Consider the following 16016-nt stretch of genomic DNA (forward strand, 5'->3'; position numbering starts at 1 on the left):
CGGGGTAGTTGGGGCCAGGCATGGCTACAGCCACCTGAGCCCTCTGGGATGCAAGTCCCTGAGAAGTAAGAACTGGGGCCAGGTAAGGCTGTGGCCACCTGAGCCCTGTGAGGTGCAAGACCGAAGAAAGGTTGGGGCCAGGCATGGCTATGGCCACCTGAGCCTGCTGGGGAGGGAAGCCCTGTGCCCTTGAGTGAAGGGGGCGGTGTGGAGCCCCAGTGAAGTGGGGGAAAACCAGAGGGCTAAGAGCCCAGTGTGTGTATGTGTATTAAGAGGAAGAGTTGCCCACAGAAGGGGCTTAGACCCGGTCAGGTAATTGGCTGGCCACTACCCCAATGAGGGTCACGGGAGAGGCCCAAAAGTCTGCCACCCAAGGTAAGAACTAGCTAAGCCTATGGCCTAAGGGGCCTGCTCCGAGTGGGAGCAAGGTAGCATAAGCCGTCGATGCATGAAAGAGACCCTGTGAGAGGGGGTGAAGTGTGAGAGGTGTGTCTTAGGCCTGACAATAAGACCTAAGCTTGGTCCGGCAGTAAACCAGAAGCACTGTGTCATCTGGATGTCATCTGCAAGGCTTGGGCTGCGGCTGTGGGGAGGAATGGAGCCGCAGATAGCACCCCCGGCATCAGGGCAAGAATGTGTAGCCTCCCACCTTAATTAATTAAGTTGTTAATTAACAACAAGGCATGGCAGGAAAGTCAGGTGGGAGGGCGTGCCCAAAGGCAAGTGGGGAAAACTAGCACTGTGGCCAGATGGAGTCCAACTTCGCCACATACTAGTTCAGAAGAATCTTTCCAACACATAAAAGATTTTTGGTATTTTGTTTTCTTAGGTTTAGAGTTCTCTGGAATAATTTGATTTTCTGAAACTATAGTCCAACACACAGATACTAGCACATGAAACAACAAATACAGGTTCAATTTATTGCCACAAACTGTGGTCCATGTTCTGAAGAAATAATTTTTCTAACTCACCTGGTTGCCAACTAAAAGCAGGTGTTCTCCCAGCAAAAAGTCCTTAAGCATATCCTCCATCACCATCATGTGCTAGAGACATAAAACACCAGGTTAAATGCAGGATTATACACATAGATTAGTGAATGTAGTGTGCAGGAATTATGTCAAATATTTTTTACCAGAACCTTTTAAACATCATACATAGAATTATTTTCTATTTTGTGAAATGGAATTGTTAGCCTGCTTATAATTATATGCAGAGGGAATTTGTACAGTAATTGCAACAAAGTATATGTCTTTTAACTCTATCTCCATAATTTCCTACAATCCACTTGGCTCTGGATGTCTGATTACCATAAACCTAGCTGCTTCCCAAAAACATGCCAGAATACATTTCCCTTTATTTTAATTGGCTTTTTGTGCATCTTAGCTAAAAACTCAAACTGCAGAACCTACTACTGCACAACCATGTTTTGTCACCTCCATGTTCAATTATTAAAATTACCATTATTTATTTGTTTGTACATAATGACTAGGGGGAGCATCCAGGTTCAAGTACCTATTGTGCTAAGCACTATGTAGACATACTATCAAAGACAATCCATGAATTTAAATAAGCAAAACAAAGAAAGGATGCATTATCTTTGTTTTACAGATGAGGAACTGAGGGGGCTAGTAGATACAGTTGCACTGATACACTGGTCCATATCATGTCAGCATCAATAAAAGAAAAATTTGCATTATCACCAATTGGCTTTTTGTGGCTCATGTGGCCAATTAATGTCACTAATAAATGCTGCGTGCATGGGCACAGCACACATGGCCAGGAATGCAGCATGGCAGCTTGGAGAGCAGCATCTGGCTGGTAAGACTGGGGGGGAGGGGGAAAGGGGTGTGGGGCAGGGAATGGCTGGGGGGGGCAGTGAGGGAGGGAGTGGGGCTCGGGCTGAGACAGATGCAGGTGCTGCCAAGCCAGGGTTGGGCTGGGTGTGGGATGGAGCTGCAAGTGGTGCATCTGGGGAGCATGGGGAAGCGGGGTGGCTCCTGCCACTGTATGCACCCTGGCAAGGGGGATATGTACTCCTCAGATCTGTGTGTGAAATGAGGCCAGGCTGCCGCTGCATGCTTGGGGTGCGGGCGATGCCTGGCAGAGGGGTTGGGCCGGAGCTGTGCTCAGGGTGGGCAATGGCGGCGCTGGGAGGGAGCACTACAGGGTGGACAACAGTCACCCAAAAATTTGCCATAGCCCCCCACTCCCAGCACCACCACCACCTGCCCCAAGCACAGCCCTGGCCCAACCCCCACCCACTAGGAAAAGCCAAGCGTCACCCCTGGCCCCAAGCTCAGTAGCAGCCCACTCTTGCCCTGTGCACAGATCTGGGAGCACATGCCCCCCATGTCTCCCCTGGGGTGCACACAGCAGTGGGAACCAGCCCCCCCCCCCATAGGAGCTTCTTGCAGCTCCATCCTGCACCCTGCCCCATCTCACCCCAACTGGGCAGTACCTACCCCTGCCTCAGCCCCACTCTCTGCCTCACTGTGGAGGCCTCAATCTGGCCCTCCTCCTGCCCCGACTTACCAGCCAGATGCTGTTCCCCAAGCTGCCGGGCTTGCATATTGGCAATTGGATCAGTATTGGCTGATATGGCTTCATCAGCTATCTGTATTGGCCAAAAAATCTTTATCGGTCCACTCCTACTTACAGATGTTCCCTTAATGCAACAATTGTACCTCTTGCCATGCCATATGTGCCAAGATGCTAATTTGATCTTATGTGCTTAAATTATATTCATTTATATAAACTTAAAGGTAAGATATTAGGCCTGCCTTGAACTCAAAGATAAGTTTTTTCTACTCCAATTAATGTTTATTTTCAAAGGAAACAAGGGAAAACAAAGAAATCCAGCCTTTCCTGTATTTCTTGCATCTGAATTAGACTGTATTCAAAAGCAAAATGGCTAATATATATTTATACTAATGAAAGCCTATAAAAGGTATAAAGTTGGCAATATATGTAAGAAGGAAAATTAACCTAAACTTGTTCTCCTCAAATAGATTTATTTTAAAATGTAATTAGCAAACAACAATGTGAAAAATGCTGGCTGCTTTACCAGCAGCAAAATCTTGTGTATCCTCCTTTCTATCTAACGAAAATAGGTCATCTGTAAGTAGGTCAGATAGGGTACTCAGAAAAGGGAGAGCCTGTCTTTACATAAACATTACTAGTTTTTCTTTCAGCATTATTATTTTATCTGCATAGTACTAGCTTCTTAAAAACAGTAACTTCACATTATTACCATACTCCTTTGGTGTGGTGAGAAAACGGTCTTATTTTTCCAACTCCCTCAAAATTACATAAAGAGGGGGATGTTTTTAATAAAACTTATAAATGGTGCTTAATATTGCAAATCTCAATCAGCCATGTCAAAATCACAAGCACCACAATTTTTCAGCAGTTGGAAAAAGAGATTTAAAGGAAATTGCATACTCCGCTTATAGGAAACTGCATAATTTAAATCGGAGGTTCCCAAACTGTGGTACATATACCAATAGTGGGGGGGGGAGCAGATCGAGGCCCCCACAGTGAGGGAGGAAGTGGGGCAGGGGCTGAGGTAAATGGGGCCCCGGGGCTGTGATGGGTCAGTCAGAGCCCAGGTAGCACGTCCAGGAGTACGGGGGGGAGGGGGGAGGGGGGCTCTCAGCCACTGTACACACCCCGGGGGAGGTATGTGAGGTACACAGTCTAGTATCCTCTCTGCAACAGTGGCAAGGGTGGATATTTTAGAGGGAAAACAATGAACAGGGTATATCTAGAGTGAACTATCCCCTGTTCCTTATCCACCCTGGCATTTACTATCATTGGTTTAGAAATGCTAGAAGATACATCCTTGAATGTTGTTTAATACCTATTAATAGATTTGTATCTATGTATTTGTCTTGTCCTTTTGAACATGGCTATGCTATCTGTCTCTACAACTTCCTGTAGTAATGTAGTCCACAAGTTAAGTATGTGTTGTGTAAAAAAGGACTCTCTCTTATTTTAAACATGTTTCCTGCTAATTTCAGAGGGTAGCCCCTAGTTCAAGTCCTCTGGGGCTTGGTGAATAGCAGTTCTTCATTTATTTTGTCCACGTTGTTCATGATTTTTACAGACCTCTACTCTCCTCAGTCTTCTCCTTCCCAAACTGAAGTCCCAGGATTGTGTGTGTATAAGTAAATGTAGTTTATTTTACTAAATCACAGAATACTGTTTTTTGCCCTTAAGCCAGTTTCATCCTTCAGCAGATGTGTAGGGATACAAAATCGTCATCAGAACACTTGAGACCATCACAGTGAAGTGGGAGATGGCAATACAGAACTTAAGAAGAAAATTAATTTTAGTTGGTAATGCACTACTACGTTTTTGAAAAATTCTCTATATACTGCTATCAGTAAAATATTTGGAGAAATTTCTTTACCATAGATATTTAATGACATGTTTTGCCTAAAGTGGGAAAAAACAGTATTCTAAAATAAGTTGTGATCAGTATTTTCAATTTGTAATCACTGAAGTTATTCTCAACTTTAAGCAAGAAGAGTAATACATAAGGGCATCTTTGAGTTTTGGAATTTAATTTGTGAGAATCCCAGAGATGATGTGCTTTACTGAAATAGCAGAAAACCTCACACATATAGTAGTATTATAAGGAAGAAGAATGTTCTCATTTGTTCACATTATGTGACCTGTCTATCACTTTCATAAGAGCCTATACAGTGAAAACTAAACTTTGTCCTATGAAGAAAAGAAAGAACAGGAAAGACATAAAACAAGGTAGACTGATTTACATGTGAAAATCTTCCATTTAAATAATTTCACTCAACTTTCCCACTTGTACTTCAGCTATTTTCTAAAGGGATAGCTTTACAATTAAATAATGCCTTTGAAGTAGATTTAGTACATCTTTTTGCTGTATAGGAAAAATATAACTACATATAATTTATTTCACAAACTATATAGCTTAATATTTTCAGATTCTTATTAAGTGATATATTTAGTGTGCTAGAAAATGGTGGCTGATATGCTGCTTATTTACTAGGAACTTAACTGTTACTCATGATTTGTGCCAAGCAGCTTCATTAGAATGGTACAATACATAATGGTAACAAATCTGTTTATAACAAACCCTACTCCCCTTTTAAAAATCCCACCAAGAAGGAAATGATTTTCTCATTCTTACAATGCAGTAAATTAACTAACTTTATTGTAAACACTCTCCCTCTTTTAATGAATTTTTCTCCTAGTTACAGGGAGATTTGTTTTAATGATGTTGCACTATATCTGGAATTTAATTACACACAAAAACAGCACATAAGCTTTAGTCTCATTAAACAAAACACCCTAAAAATGTTTAGATACATAATCTTCTCATTTCAAAAATACGTTTTACATTTACAACTTGAGAATTTGTTGAAGAGAGGGTTTAATGGTCATCAATGAAATCAACTGTTTATTTCAAATTAGCATGGAAAATGTTTCAGCTAGGCCTAAGTTAAACTTCCTTGACCTTAGCTCCTACACATTGAAGTTCACTGAAAAGGAGAAAGGTTTCCTAAGTTACCTAACCTGTCCTTCAAACTTTTATATCAAGTAGCTCTCATACTCCTCATTTTAATTACACTGGAGCTGTAGCTCATGGAGATTCAGCATATTTATTAACTGTTTTAAGAGGCATATTCTTAGGTTTAGCAGAATTTCATTTTTATTTTTATGGCAAAAATCAATGTTTGTTTTTAAACATTTGATTTTTATCGATTTGAAATTTTTGGGACTGTGCAAAATGAGGAGTTTTTAAATTTTTTTTTTTTTTATTGATTTGGTACGTGTGCACACATATACCTATACACGTGCAGCAGCTAAAGCAGGTGCTGAGGGCTGTACTGGTAAGGCTTTGCTGGGAGTGGGGCTGGAGGGGCAACATCATTCATGAGGACATAGAAACTGTTCCAGGTGAATGTTTGTCTGAGGGGTAGGGAAGCTGCTGCTGCTGCCTGAGACAGCACTGAAGCTATTTGGCTGTAACAGTTATAAATGTAGTGAAACTCCTCCAACTTTCACCCAGCTTCATCCAGGGATAAAGCTGGGGCAATTTAGCTCACTTATGTCATTACAGGGGTGTGCACACATATCATTTAGACCAGGTACAGACATTACACTTTTACTGCTAAGTGACTGGAAACCACCCTATACCTGTAACAGAACAGAAGTTTGGCACAAAAGACTGGTTTACATCATTTACAAAAAACACTGAATTTAAATCAATTCTGCCTTGGGCCTTTTGAATGTCTGCACCTAACCCTACAGTGCACAAGCTACCAGGCGATCTTGAGCAGCAGCTTCTCTCCTTTTTAAACTACTCCAACTGAACAGGCAGATCCTGTGGTTCAGATGCAGTGGACTAATAGCGCTGATACCTCTATATTGTGTGGAGAAGAAAGATTACCATCTAGTAAAGAGAAATGGACATGCCTTTGGAAGATAGACGTGTTTTTTCCTTTCAGGACATGCATATTAGGGGTGTGTGAAGTGAATTCAATTCGGATTCAGGGGACAGTGATTCAATTAGCTGATTTGGATCGCTGTCCCGATGAGATTCAGCCAAATCGAAATCTGAAGATTTTATTCCGAGTGCGAGGGAGGTCCACCGCCAAGCGCACCAGCATGGTGATCAGCCATGGGGGGACCCCGGGTGCTCCCCCCAGACCCAGGAGGCACCAGTCGCTGAGCCGGAGCAGGGTCCCCCACATGCTTTGCGGCAGACCTGGAGGTGGATTCGAAGTACTTCTGGTCCACTTCCAGGTCTGCCGTTGAGTGTGCGAGGGTTCCAATTCAATTTGGAGAGATTAGTGCACATTAATGCAACCCTAATGCACATACACCTTCTTTTGTCCTTTATAATTTGGCTTAGATCCTTTCCCTGTAGTTTCTCTGTCAGCTGAAGGGTGTGAAAAGCTGAGGCAGTATTGCTGCTAAGTCCAAATGGCACAAAATTGATGCCAATCATAACAGAGATTTTAACCATTACATCCATATTGAAGTAATCTGCATATGTACAACGTAGTTCTTGAGAAATTCTTGAATTCTGGCCAAAAATGGCTTTCAGACAGCTCAGAATCTTAGGACTTGTGCATCAAATATGTATAAATAAATCATAGTTACAACGAGAAGCAGTAAGAGGGCAAGGGACAGAATAACTGTAGAGCAACTGCAGATAACATTTCAATATCCCTGAATATTGTTAAAACAACAACTGAATATTATGTAAACAGTTTGTGGTTTCACTGAGCAGTAAAAGATTTTCCAAAAAGAATTCAACTGTTTTAATATTTCTTTAAAAGCATATACTAGTAATTCCTACTCCAATTTACCTACTGCAGGCCTGTAAAACTTCCAAATTCTAGACTTCTAAAAATAGAATATTAGAACTGTTGACCCATCATAAAAAATGGTGATATAGCCAAGCAGCAATAATAAAACTTCTCAATTATTATAAACAAAACCAAAAGGGCAATAGCAGTTCCTTTATTTCTTATGAATCATCTCCAGGAATGTTATAATCTCATTATATGAAAGTATGGTTATGAACTTTGATCTTCAGTCATCTGAAATGAGCACCAAATTCAGTGAGAAGACAAGCATTTTTTCCATGGTCACAATATGAACCTGATTTAGGCAGTTAAAAAAATATACCCTTTGAAAGTTCATTACTACAATGTTTAGCAAAGTCCATTGCACCTGCATAATCAAGGAAGTGCACTTACCTGGGTGTTTTCATAAAACAGAACATCAGGCACTTTCATTTTCTCATTGGGGTTATAGATCGGCATACTGGTAGACCCTATCTTCAGAATACCATTATGTACTTCATCTTGAAATTTTATATAAAACAAAAACAAATCAAGGGATTATTTTTAGGTGGTTTGCATAGATGAGGAGTCAACTACCCATGTAAAAGACAATACATATATTTGCAGCAATCAATGGATCACTAAGGTTTGCCAGAAATACTTGGTTTCCTAAATATTTAAAGAAAAGATGTCAAAAAAAAATTTGCATCAAGCTCTATGGTTTAAATACTACAAAAATATTGATTAGTAGTGAATTTCAAGACCATGTACCACACAAATTGTAAAAAGTTCTGTAACAATGAATGACAAAATTGGTAAAATGATCAGGGGAAAGTATCATACAGGACCGTACGTATCAGGGGAAATATCACTGGAGACTGTAGATAGTTGCTTTGGTTTAATTTGATACTCACTTTCTCTAATCAGGGCATGTCTACACGTGATGCTACCTCACTGAACAGTGCAATACAGGGATGTTACTGTGCCACCATTTAGTATGTCCAAAAGGAAATACTAAATGCCAGGCTCAGTAACAATGGCGCTGTAGGGGCACATTACACGTACCCTCAGAGTGCTACTAAAATTGTTTCATCAGATACCCCCTTCTAAAAACAGCATGCTAAATCACTTCCTTTACATTAAGTCACTGTTAAGTTTCTCTTTTCAGCACAAGATCTGTGTAAAAAGGGGGTGAGAAGGAACATTTAGCACCTGGGTAAAAAGGGCTAAATCTATCCTTCTTAAAGGAATCTCCAGCTGTAGTTCAGATAGAAAAATCATTAAAACATTATACTAACTACAACAGTGTGCTACAAGTAGTTACGTTATAACACAGCAGTTCCAGATAAGCACCTCTACCTCCAACAGATATTTGCCCTTTTCCTTTATTCAGACTTCCTGCCAGATTGGATTAACCTGGAATGTCATACTGAGAGAGAATGCTCTCCACTGCCTTTTCGTTTTGTTTAGTTTAAGTGTGATAAGGCTTTGCATGTTGAGTTATCATGAAATTTCCATAGTATGGACACAAGTTTCCTAGTAAAACTGCAGTATTTCTAATATTACACATTATAAAAATGTTTCAAAGTCATACATTAACAAAGTAATATAACCTTTTCATATTTGTATTTAGCTTTGTAAAACATTCAATTTTGTATTCCACATGACTATAATTCAAGCTATATTCTAACCAATATGAAATTAGCATTTGCCTCAAATTTCTAGTTTTATGTTTTGAAACTGAAATAAGTCTGGATTACTAGGGCATTTTATAGTAATTTCTAAAAATGAAGAAAAGTACATTTTTAAGGACATAGTCCACGAAAAGTACATATATAAATAGACACACACATATATTATATATATGTAATGTATATATGTGCAATATACACACATATATAGGAAGTGCCATAAGCATGTTATAGAGAGCCAACAATGAAAGCAGTAAAGATAAACACACGTAGGACAAAAGCTTGAGCAACTGCGCAGGGAAGGAACAGAGAACAGAGATTACTGGTGGGGAGAAAGGAAATTAAGTATGCTGAAAAGAAGGGCTTAGTGGACCGGAAGCAGCAGTCTGTTCGATGTGAGCTGTCAGAAGGCACGAAGGCGAGAACAAGAAAAAGAAATGAACAGATCAGGAAGGCTATAGGATAGAGGGAAGATAAGGCACCAGGAAGAAGTGAGATGAAAGATATTAGCACATATAATTTTATATTCAGCGTTGAAGGCAATAAAAAGAGCTCAAACGTGATGTGGCATGAGATGAAACTTAGATGAATATCAAAGAGAGGAGAAACACATTAAAAGAGAGATGGGAAATAAGTCATCTTTAGCACCAAAGCTTTGTATAGTCTGGAGAGTCAGAAGAGAGACTGCCATAATCAGTGTGAGAGATCACAGGGCTCTGTTGACAGTAATGAGAGAAAATTTTAGTAACATTAAACAGGATGAGGCAAAAAGGGTGTTAAAGGGGAGAAAGTAGCATGGGACAGAGAGATCAAGACTTAAGAGTTCACACCAAAAATTTTAAATGTTCAAAAAGCATAAAACGTAGTGCAGTTGTCAAAAATGCTAAAGGAAAGGAGCCCATTAAAGTCTGTGGACAAGGACCCTTTTGATCCAGGAAATTTAAAATGAAAAATAGATGCACAAGTCCATCAGCCCGGAGTATGATGAACCCTCTACATAAATATGACAATAGAATCACATTACATTCCAATGAAACAAAGGCAAAAGAATGCAAACTATGCTTAAATAAGGATCATTTAGTACAGTTTGTATGTTCAGCAACTGAGTCATTTTCATAAAAGAACAAAAAGGTAATAAATACAATCTTACAACTATAATCCTTCTCCTCCAGTTTCCTTATGTCATCTGGACTTGTCTCAATCCCAGAATCCAGCAAATTTTTATGCAAAGCTGATCTTGCAAGGTTTGGCAAAAACCTAAATTAAGGGGTTAAAAGAGAAGGAAAAAGTTTTTGTTTTGTTTTTACTTTTCTCAACAGTCTGGATTGTTTTATAATAAAAAATCAGCAAGAAGTTTTATCCTGACCTCTCACACTAAATAATGTCAATTCCTGTCTCACTTGGAGAGTTTCCAGCATTTCACCTACTCTATCTATGCTTAGGAAAGGAAATCAGACTTCTTGCATAGGAAACTCCATCTGACTTTCCACCAATAACTCCAAATTTCAAAATCATCTGGATTAAAAAAAAAAAAAGACAAACCCAGCAAAGTCATACAGGATAACATTCCTTAAGTCTAACCTAGATTTCACTCCTAAAATTAATATTAATATAAATATTAATTTTAAGAGTTTACAATGCTTTATGAAACTAGTTTAAAGAAGGAATAAAATAGAACTGAAGGCTAGTGGCTTTCACCTACAACAGTCCATGAGACCTGGATTGGAAATTTTATCTACCCTCAGCTTTCTTTTTTCTTGATTTATTCCAGAGAGCAACAGGAGATGAGTGTTCTATACTTTGAGGATCTGGGCCCATTGACTTTCTTCCTCACTCTTTTGCTTGAAACCTTTTCATAACTTGATTGTTTCCTTTGAGAAATCTGTGAACTAAAACTTTTTTTAATGAATACAAAATTCCAATCAACATCTAACCACATTAGATTTTATTAAATATAGGACCATAGGAAAGTAGGGCTGGAAGGGAACTCACAAAGGTCATCTGTTCTAGCCCCCTGATCCTATGACCTTGAATATGATTTTCCTTTCTTGTCACCCCAGAATGTTGACACGAAATGAGACCCTATTTGTACATTTTTAAAGTTATTCAGCATCTGAGGCATCTGGCACATATGCAAATAAAGATGTGATGGGATCTGATGTGTGATTTTTATTTTTATTTTTTTTACAATTGTGCTTCCTACCATGCCATGGAATGCACCACAGGAGGCGCAACTGTGGGACTATCCCATCATGCCATAATGCTGGTACAGGAGGAGGCTAGAATCCTAATCTTGATCCCGGGCGCCCCCTGCATCACCAATTTGGCAAGCTCCTGTGGCCAGGAACACAGTTAGTTGATCCAGGCTCCCAGCAACAGAGGCACATCATGTGCTCCCAAGACTGGGACCCATCAGCTAATCTGGGCTCCCAGCTGCAGGAATGTGTATCCCTACTGTTGGGAGCCTGGATCAGCTGATGTCTCCCAGCCATGGGGGCACATGGTGCTGCTCTAATGCTGCTCCAAGTGGGGTGGGGGTGTCTAATGCACCCCTGAGGCTGGGTGCAGCAGCTAATCATGTTCCTAGCCTTAGGGGCACATCAGAGTCCTTGACATTGATGGGCCTCCAAAGCTGGGAGCTGATATGCAATGTCAGCCTCCAGAGCATGTGAGAATCAAGGGGTCCCATGCACTCTGAAGGCTGGGAGCCCCAAGCCTGGGCACACATTCAGCGAATGGTATGATAGGAACCAACTACAGAAGTTATTAGACATTTTTTGTGTAATAACTTGGTGGCTTATTCCTTGTTTTATCATGCCATTAATTGCATTAACCTGTGGCCAGGTAACATGTGCCAGGGTCCTGAAACACAGATTAGAAAGAAGTGATGCATGATTCATTAAAAATGAAGTTTTAAGTCTAAGAATGCCATAGAACTGAATCTTAACATTCCCAGCCTACAAAAGGTTGTGAATGGTTATTTTAGTAACTAACTCCTAAAAAAACCACACATTTAAAAATTAGCTGAGCATATTAGCAGTTTTTGAGGGAGTCTGAACTTTTGCAGTAAAATTAGTATTTCTACCTGGAGAGACAGGCCTTATTGACAGCATGATAAAGACTTTCATCTGGATACCGAGATAGCCGTCGACAAATTCGTAATAACTGTCGTGTGGATAAAGATGATGCCAGTGACTGTGCCTACCAGAAATAAAAGGTAATTTTAATTCCAAGTCCTCTTTGATTTAAACTGGAACACACAAGAAAGAATAATTTACTCTGTAAGCAATCATTTCAACTTCTTGTTCTTAAACAGCTGTTTTCATCTTCATTTCTCAGTTTCTGCCTCTTAATCCTTCAGGGGTCATAACTTAGTATTTTTGACAGAAATGTATTACCATGGAAATCATGATGTCACCAGAATATCAGCTTTCTTGTTATAACAGAAGAAAAAAGGTGTTGGATAAGATGGATCTTGGGCTGTCTCCTTCTTGGAAGAAGTTATAGGTAGGGATGAGTGTAATTCAGACTGTAGCAGAGGGAAAAGTTGGCTCCCTGCAGGGTCGCTGCAGATCATTTCAGGTGTTTTTTAGGGCTGGCTCTTGCATGCCTCTGATTGGCTGAGGGAGCCCATCATGGGGCTGACCTTCATTGAACAGCAGCATACAGGCTGTTCTTCAGCTGTTTTAAAAAAGTAAAGCTCACCATTTATTCAACAACAACTTTAAGTAAAGCTCACCACTTAGAATTCTAAGTGAAATCATAATAAATAAACTTTATCAAACAACAACTTTTAAGGTTGGGGAACTCCCCTCTTATCAGCACGGAGGCGGAAAGGGATCTTGGGGTCATCATTGTCTCCAAGATGAACATGGGCCAGCAGTGTGGAGAGGCAGTAAGGAAGGCCAACTGCACCTTGTCATGCATCCACAGATGCATCTCGAGCAGGTCCAAGGAGGCGATCCTCCCCCTCTATGCGGCACTGGTCAGGCCGCAGCTGGAGTATTGCGTCCTGTTCTGGGCGCCGCACTTCAAGAGGGATGTCGACAGCATGGAGAGGGTCCAGAGGAGGGCCACTTGTATGATCAGGGGACAGCAGGGCAGGCCCTATGAGGAGAGGCTATGGGACCTGAACCTGTTCAGCTTCCAAAAGAGAAGGCTGAGACGGGATCTTGTGGCCTGTTATAAACTAGTCAGGGGGGATCAGCAGGCATTGGGGGATTCACTGTTCCCCCGAGCACCGCCAGGAGTGACCAGGAATAACGGTCACAAGCTGGCAGAGGGTAGGTTTAGGTTAGATATCAGGAGGCGCTACTTCACAGTCAGGGTGGCTAGGGTCTGGAACCAGCTTCCAAGAGAAGTGGTGCAGGCTTCTACCCTGGGGGTGTTTAAGAGGAGGTTAGATGAACACCTTGCTGGGGTCATTTGACCCCAGTATTCTTTCCTGCCATGGCAGGGGGTCGGACTAGATGATCTGCTCAGGTCCCTTCCGACCCTACAAACTATGAAACTATGAAACTATGAAACAAATGCTAACTTTTACGGCCTCCCCGCACCTGGCACTGGTCTCCTGAGCCCCACTCCGCCCTGCTGTGCAGAGAAGGGAAGGGGGAAATTCTCCTCTGCTTCTGTGCAGCAGCAAAGCAAAGCAGGGCTTAGGAGAGCTGTGCCGAGTGGGGGAGGGGAGAGGGGAGAGAGGGAGGAGAAGCCCCTGTAGCAGAAGCGCATGTCCAGCTGTGGGGCCGGGCACCCAGCATGCCTATGCCTGCAGCCCCTAGGACAGGGGATACTTACCTGCTCCGCTCTGGGCAGGGCTTTTAAACTCTCTGCCAAAGTGGGGAATTGAACTACTTGATTGGCTGAGCCCTGGGAGGGGTTCAGCCTGTACTAGGCTGCCCCTGGTATTATGTGGGGCTTTCACAGTGTTTCCAGGGCTCTGCTACCTTTCTTCTCTGCACTTCAGATAAGGTTTTTGGGTTTTTTACTTTATTCCCTGCCCTCCCTCTCCTGTGGTTTCGTGCCATTTCCAGCCAAACTGTAGTTCTCTGGGGCTTCGGGGGAAAACACTAAATTTTGGGCTTTGCCCTGAAATACACTGAAGCCCAAATAATAGCAGTCCCTAGGTATAGGTTCAGAAATTCCTTTGAAATTGAATTTGGGTCAACAGAAATTCTCTCTTTATATAATCTCAAGCACATATAAACTCAAATGGAAACCTGAAAATATCCTCCTAGTAAAATGTAAATCTGGAACTGCATGAGAATTTTAAAGAACTTTTTTCCCAGCATTTTTCAAGTTGAGAAATGTATCAAAACCAATCCTTTTCTGTGAAATCTTTCAACTTTGAAAATGAGGCACTTACTGTTCAAAAACATATTATTAGAATTTTTCCAATCAGTACTATTACATTGCATAAAGGCTACTTTCTAACATATGAAAAATCCAGGTTAATACTTTGAAAAAAGCTTAAGTAACTGCAGTTTATGTTCCACTTTCTAAAAAAAAAAAACTTAAAAAATTAGAAACTTCAAAAGATTTAGGTTCCTGAGTTACCCTAGAATTTTCTGACAACAGAGACATTTTCAAATGAAATTTAGGCTTTCTGGATCAAATAACTGTTGGGTAGGGCTGTGTGAAATTTCGCCGCCAGTTTTGTTTCAACACTACTTTGACTTGTTTTGAGGCTGAAACAGCAAAATTGAAATGGAACAGATATGGTTGAAACAGCCTCGAAACAAAATAAGGCAGGTAGAAACGTTTCACCGTTTTGATGCTGTTTCTACGTTTTGGCCATAGGCTATAATGGAGAAGGTTGAAACAGCAAAACCATTGCAAAGTGATTCTCCTGCTCTACTTGGCATTGGTGAGACTGCAGCTGGAGTACTGTGTCCAGTTCTGGGCTCCACACTTGAACAAAGATGTGGTAAAGCTTGAGAGAATCCAGAGAAGGGCTACCCATATGATCAGAGACTTGCACAGCAAGCCATACGAGGACAGGCTGATGGAATTGGGTCTCTTCAGCCTGAAAAAGAGAAGGTTGAGAGGGGACTTGGTAGCAGCTTACCGCTACAACAGAAGTGTACATCTGGGGCTCAGTGTACAACTGTTCACCAGGGCACCCTTGGGGAAAACTAGAAGTAATGGTCACAAACTCCTGGAAGATCGTTTCAGGCTTGTTTCCTCCTGAGGTGGTGCGATCACCTACCCTAGAAGTCTTCAAAAGGAGACTAGACAGTCATCTTGCTGGAGTCACCTGACCCCTAGTTATATCTCCTGTTTAATGCAGGGGGCTGGTTTTGCTGGAGACACATTGATTGATGCATGCCAGGGTATTGTTAGCCCTGCTGGCTACAGCATCGCATTGCCAGCTCATGTTCATACTGTGGTCAATTATTACCCCCACGTCTGTAGTGGCAGGTGATGGGGGATCTTCAGTCCTGCTCCCTGATCCAAGGCAGCAGTTGCACAAGCACCCATGTCACAAGTTTTGCCTGTCAGCAGCCAGAGGTGCAGGGCCCCAGAACCCCTGCATCTATCTCCTTGAAAGCTGGCAGGCTTCATGGCCGCAGCAGAGGCTAGCAGGCCTGCAGCTTTCCCCCTGCTGAGTCTTAACACATGTAGTGTCACCTATGTCACGAGTTTTGCTTGTTCGCAGCTTGAGGTACTGTTTCCCCTGAATCCATGCACCCATCTCCTTGAAACTTGGCAGGCTTTGTGCCTGCAGCTTTGACCCCACTGTGGCTTAAGGCATACATGTGACATGAGGTTTGTTTTCAAGACTTTGGGGTACAGTTCCCCCAAACCCCCTGCACCTATCTCCTTGAAACTTATTAGGTTTCACGCCCTCAGAAGGGGCTACCTGTCCTGCAAGTTTCATCCAAATCAGCCAAGAAGTGACAAAGTTATAGGCTGTTTCAAACCTCCCCATTATATCATATGGTCGAAACATTGAAACAGGGTCGAAACAGCAAAACTCTTTCACCAGAAC

General features: G+C 41.6%; 1 protein-coding gene across 1 annotated transcript in view; it reads right to left on the reverse strand.

Moving 5' to 3' along the window:
- The window catches only part of VWA8 (von Willebrand factor A domain containing 8), a 321202-nt gene that overhangs the window by 185269 nt on the left and 119917 nt on the right, over positions 1-16016 (reverse strand). The window contains exons 17-20 of the mRNA XM_090050444.1: positions 12114-12229; positions 10179-10285; positions 7752-7858; positions 972-1043 (exon numbers count right to left, since the gene is read on the reverse strand). Of these exons, the coding sequence (XP_089906570.1) occupies positions 972-1043; positions 7752-7858; positions 10179-10285; positions 12114-12229 (402 nt within the window). The remainder of the gene's footprint in view (positions 1-971; positions 1044-7751; positions 7859-10178; positions 10286-12113; positions 12230-16016) is intronic.

The sequence above is a fragment of the Crocodylus siamensis genome, chromosome 1 (genome assembly GCF_052110815.1).
Source record: "Crocodylus siamensis isolate JL-2025a chromosome 1, ASM5211081v1, whole genome shotgun sequence".
NCBI classification, from domain to species: Eukaryota; Metazoa; Chordata; order Crocodylia; family Crocodylidae; genus Crocodylus; species Crocodylus siamensis.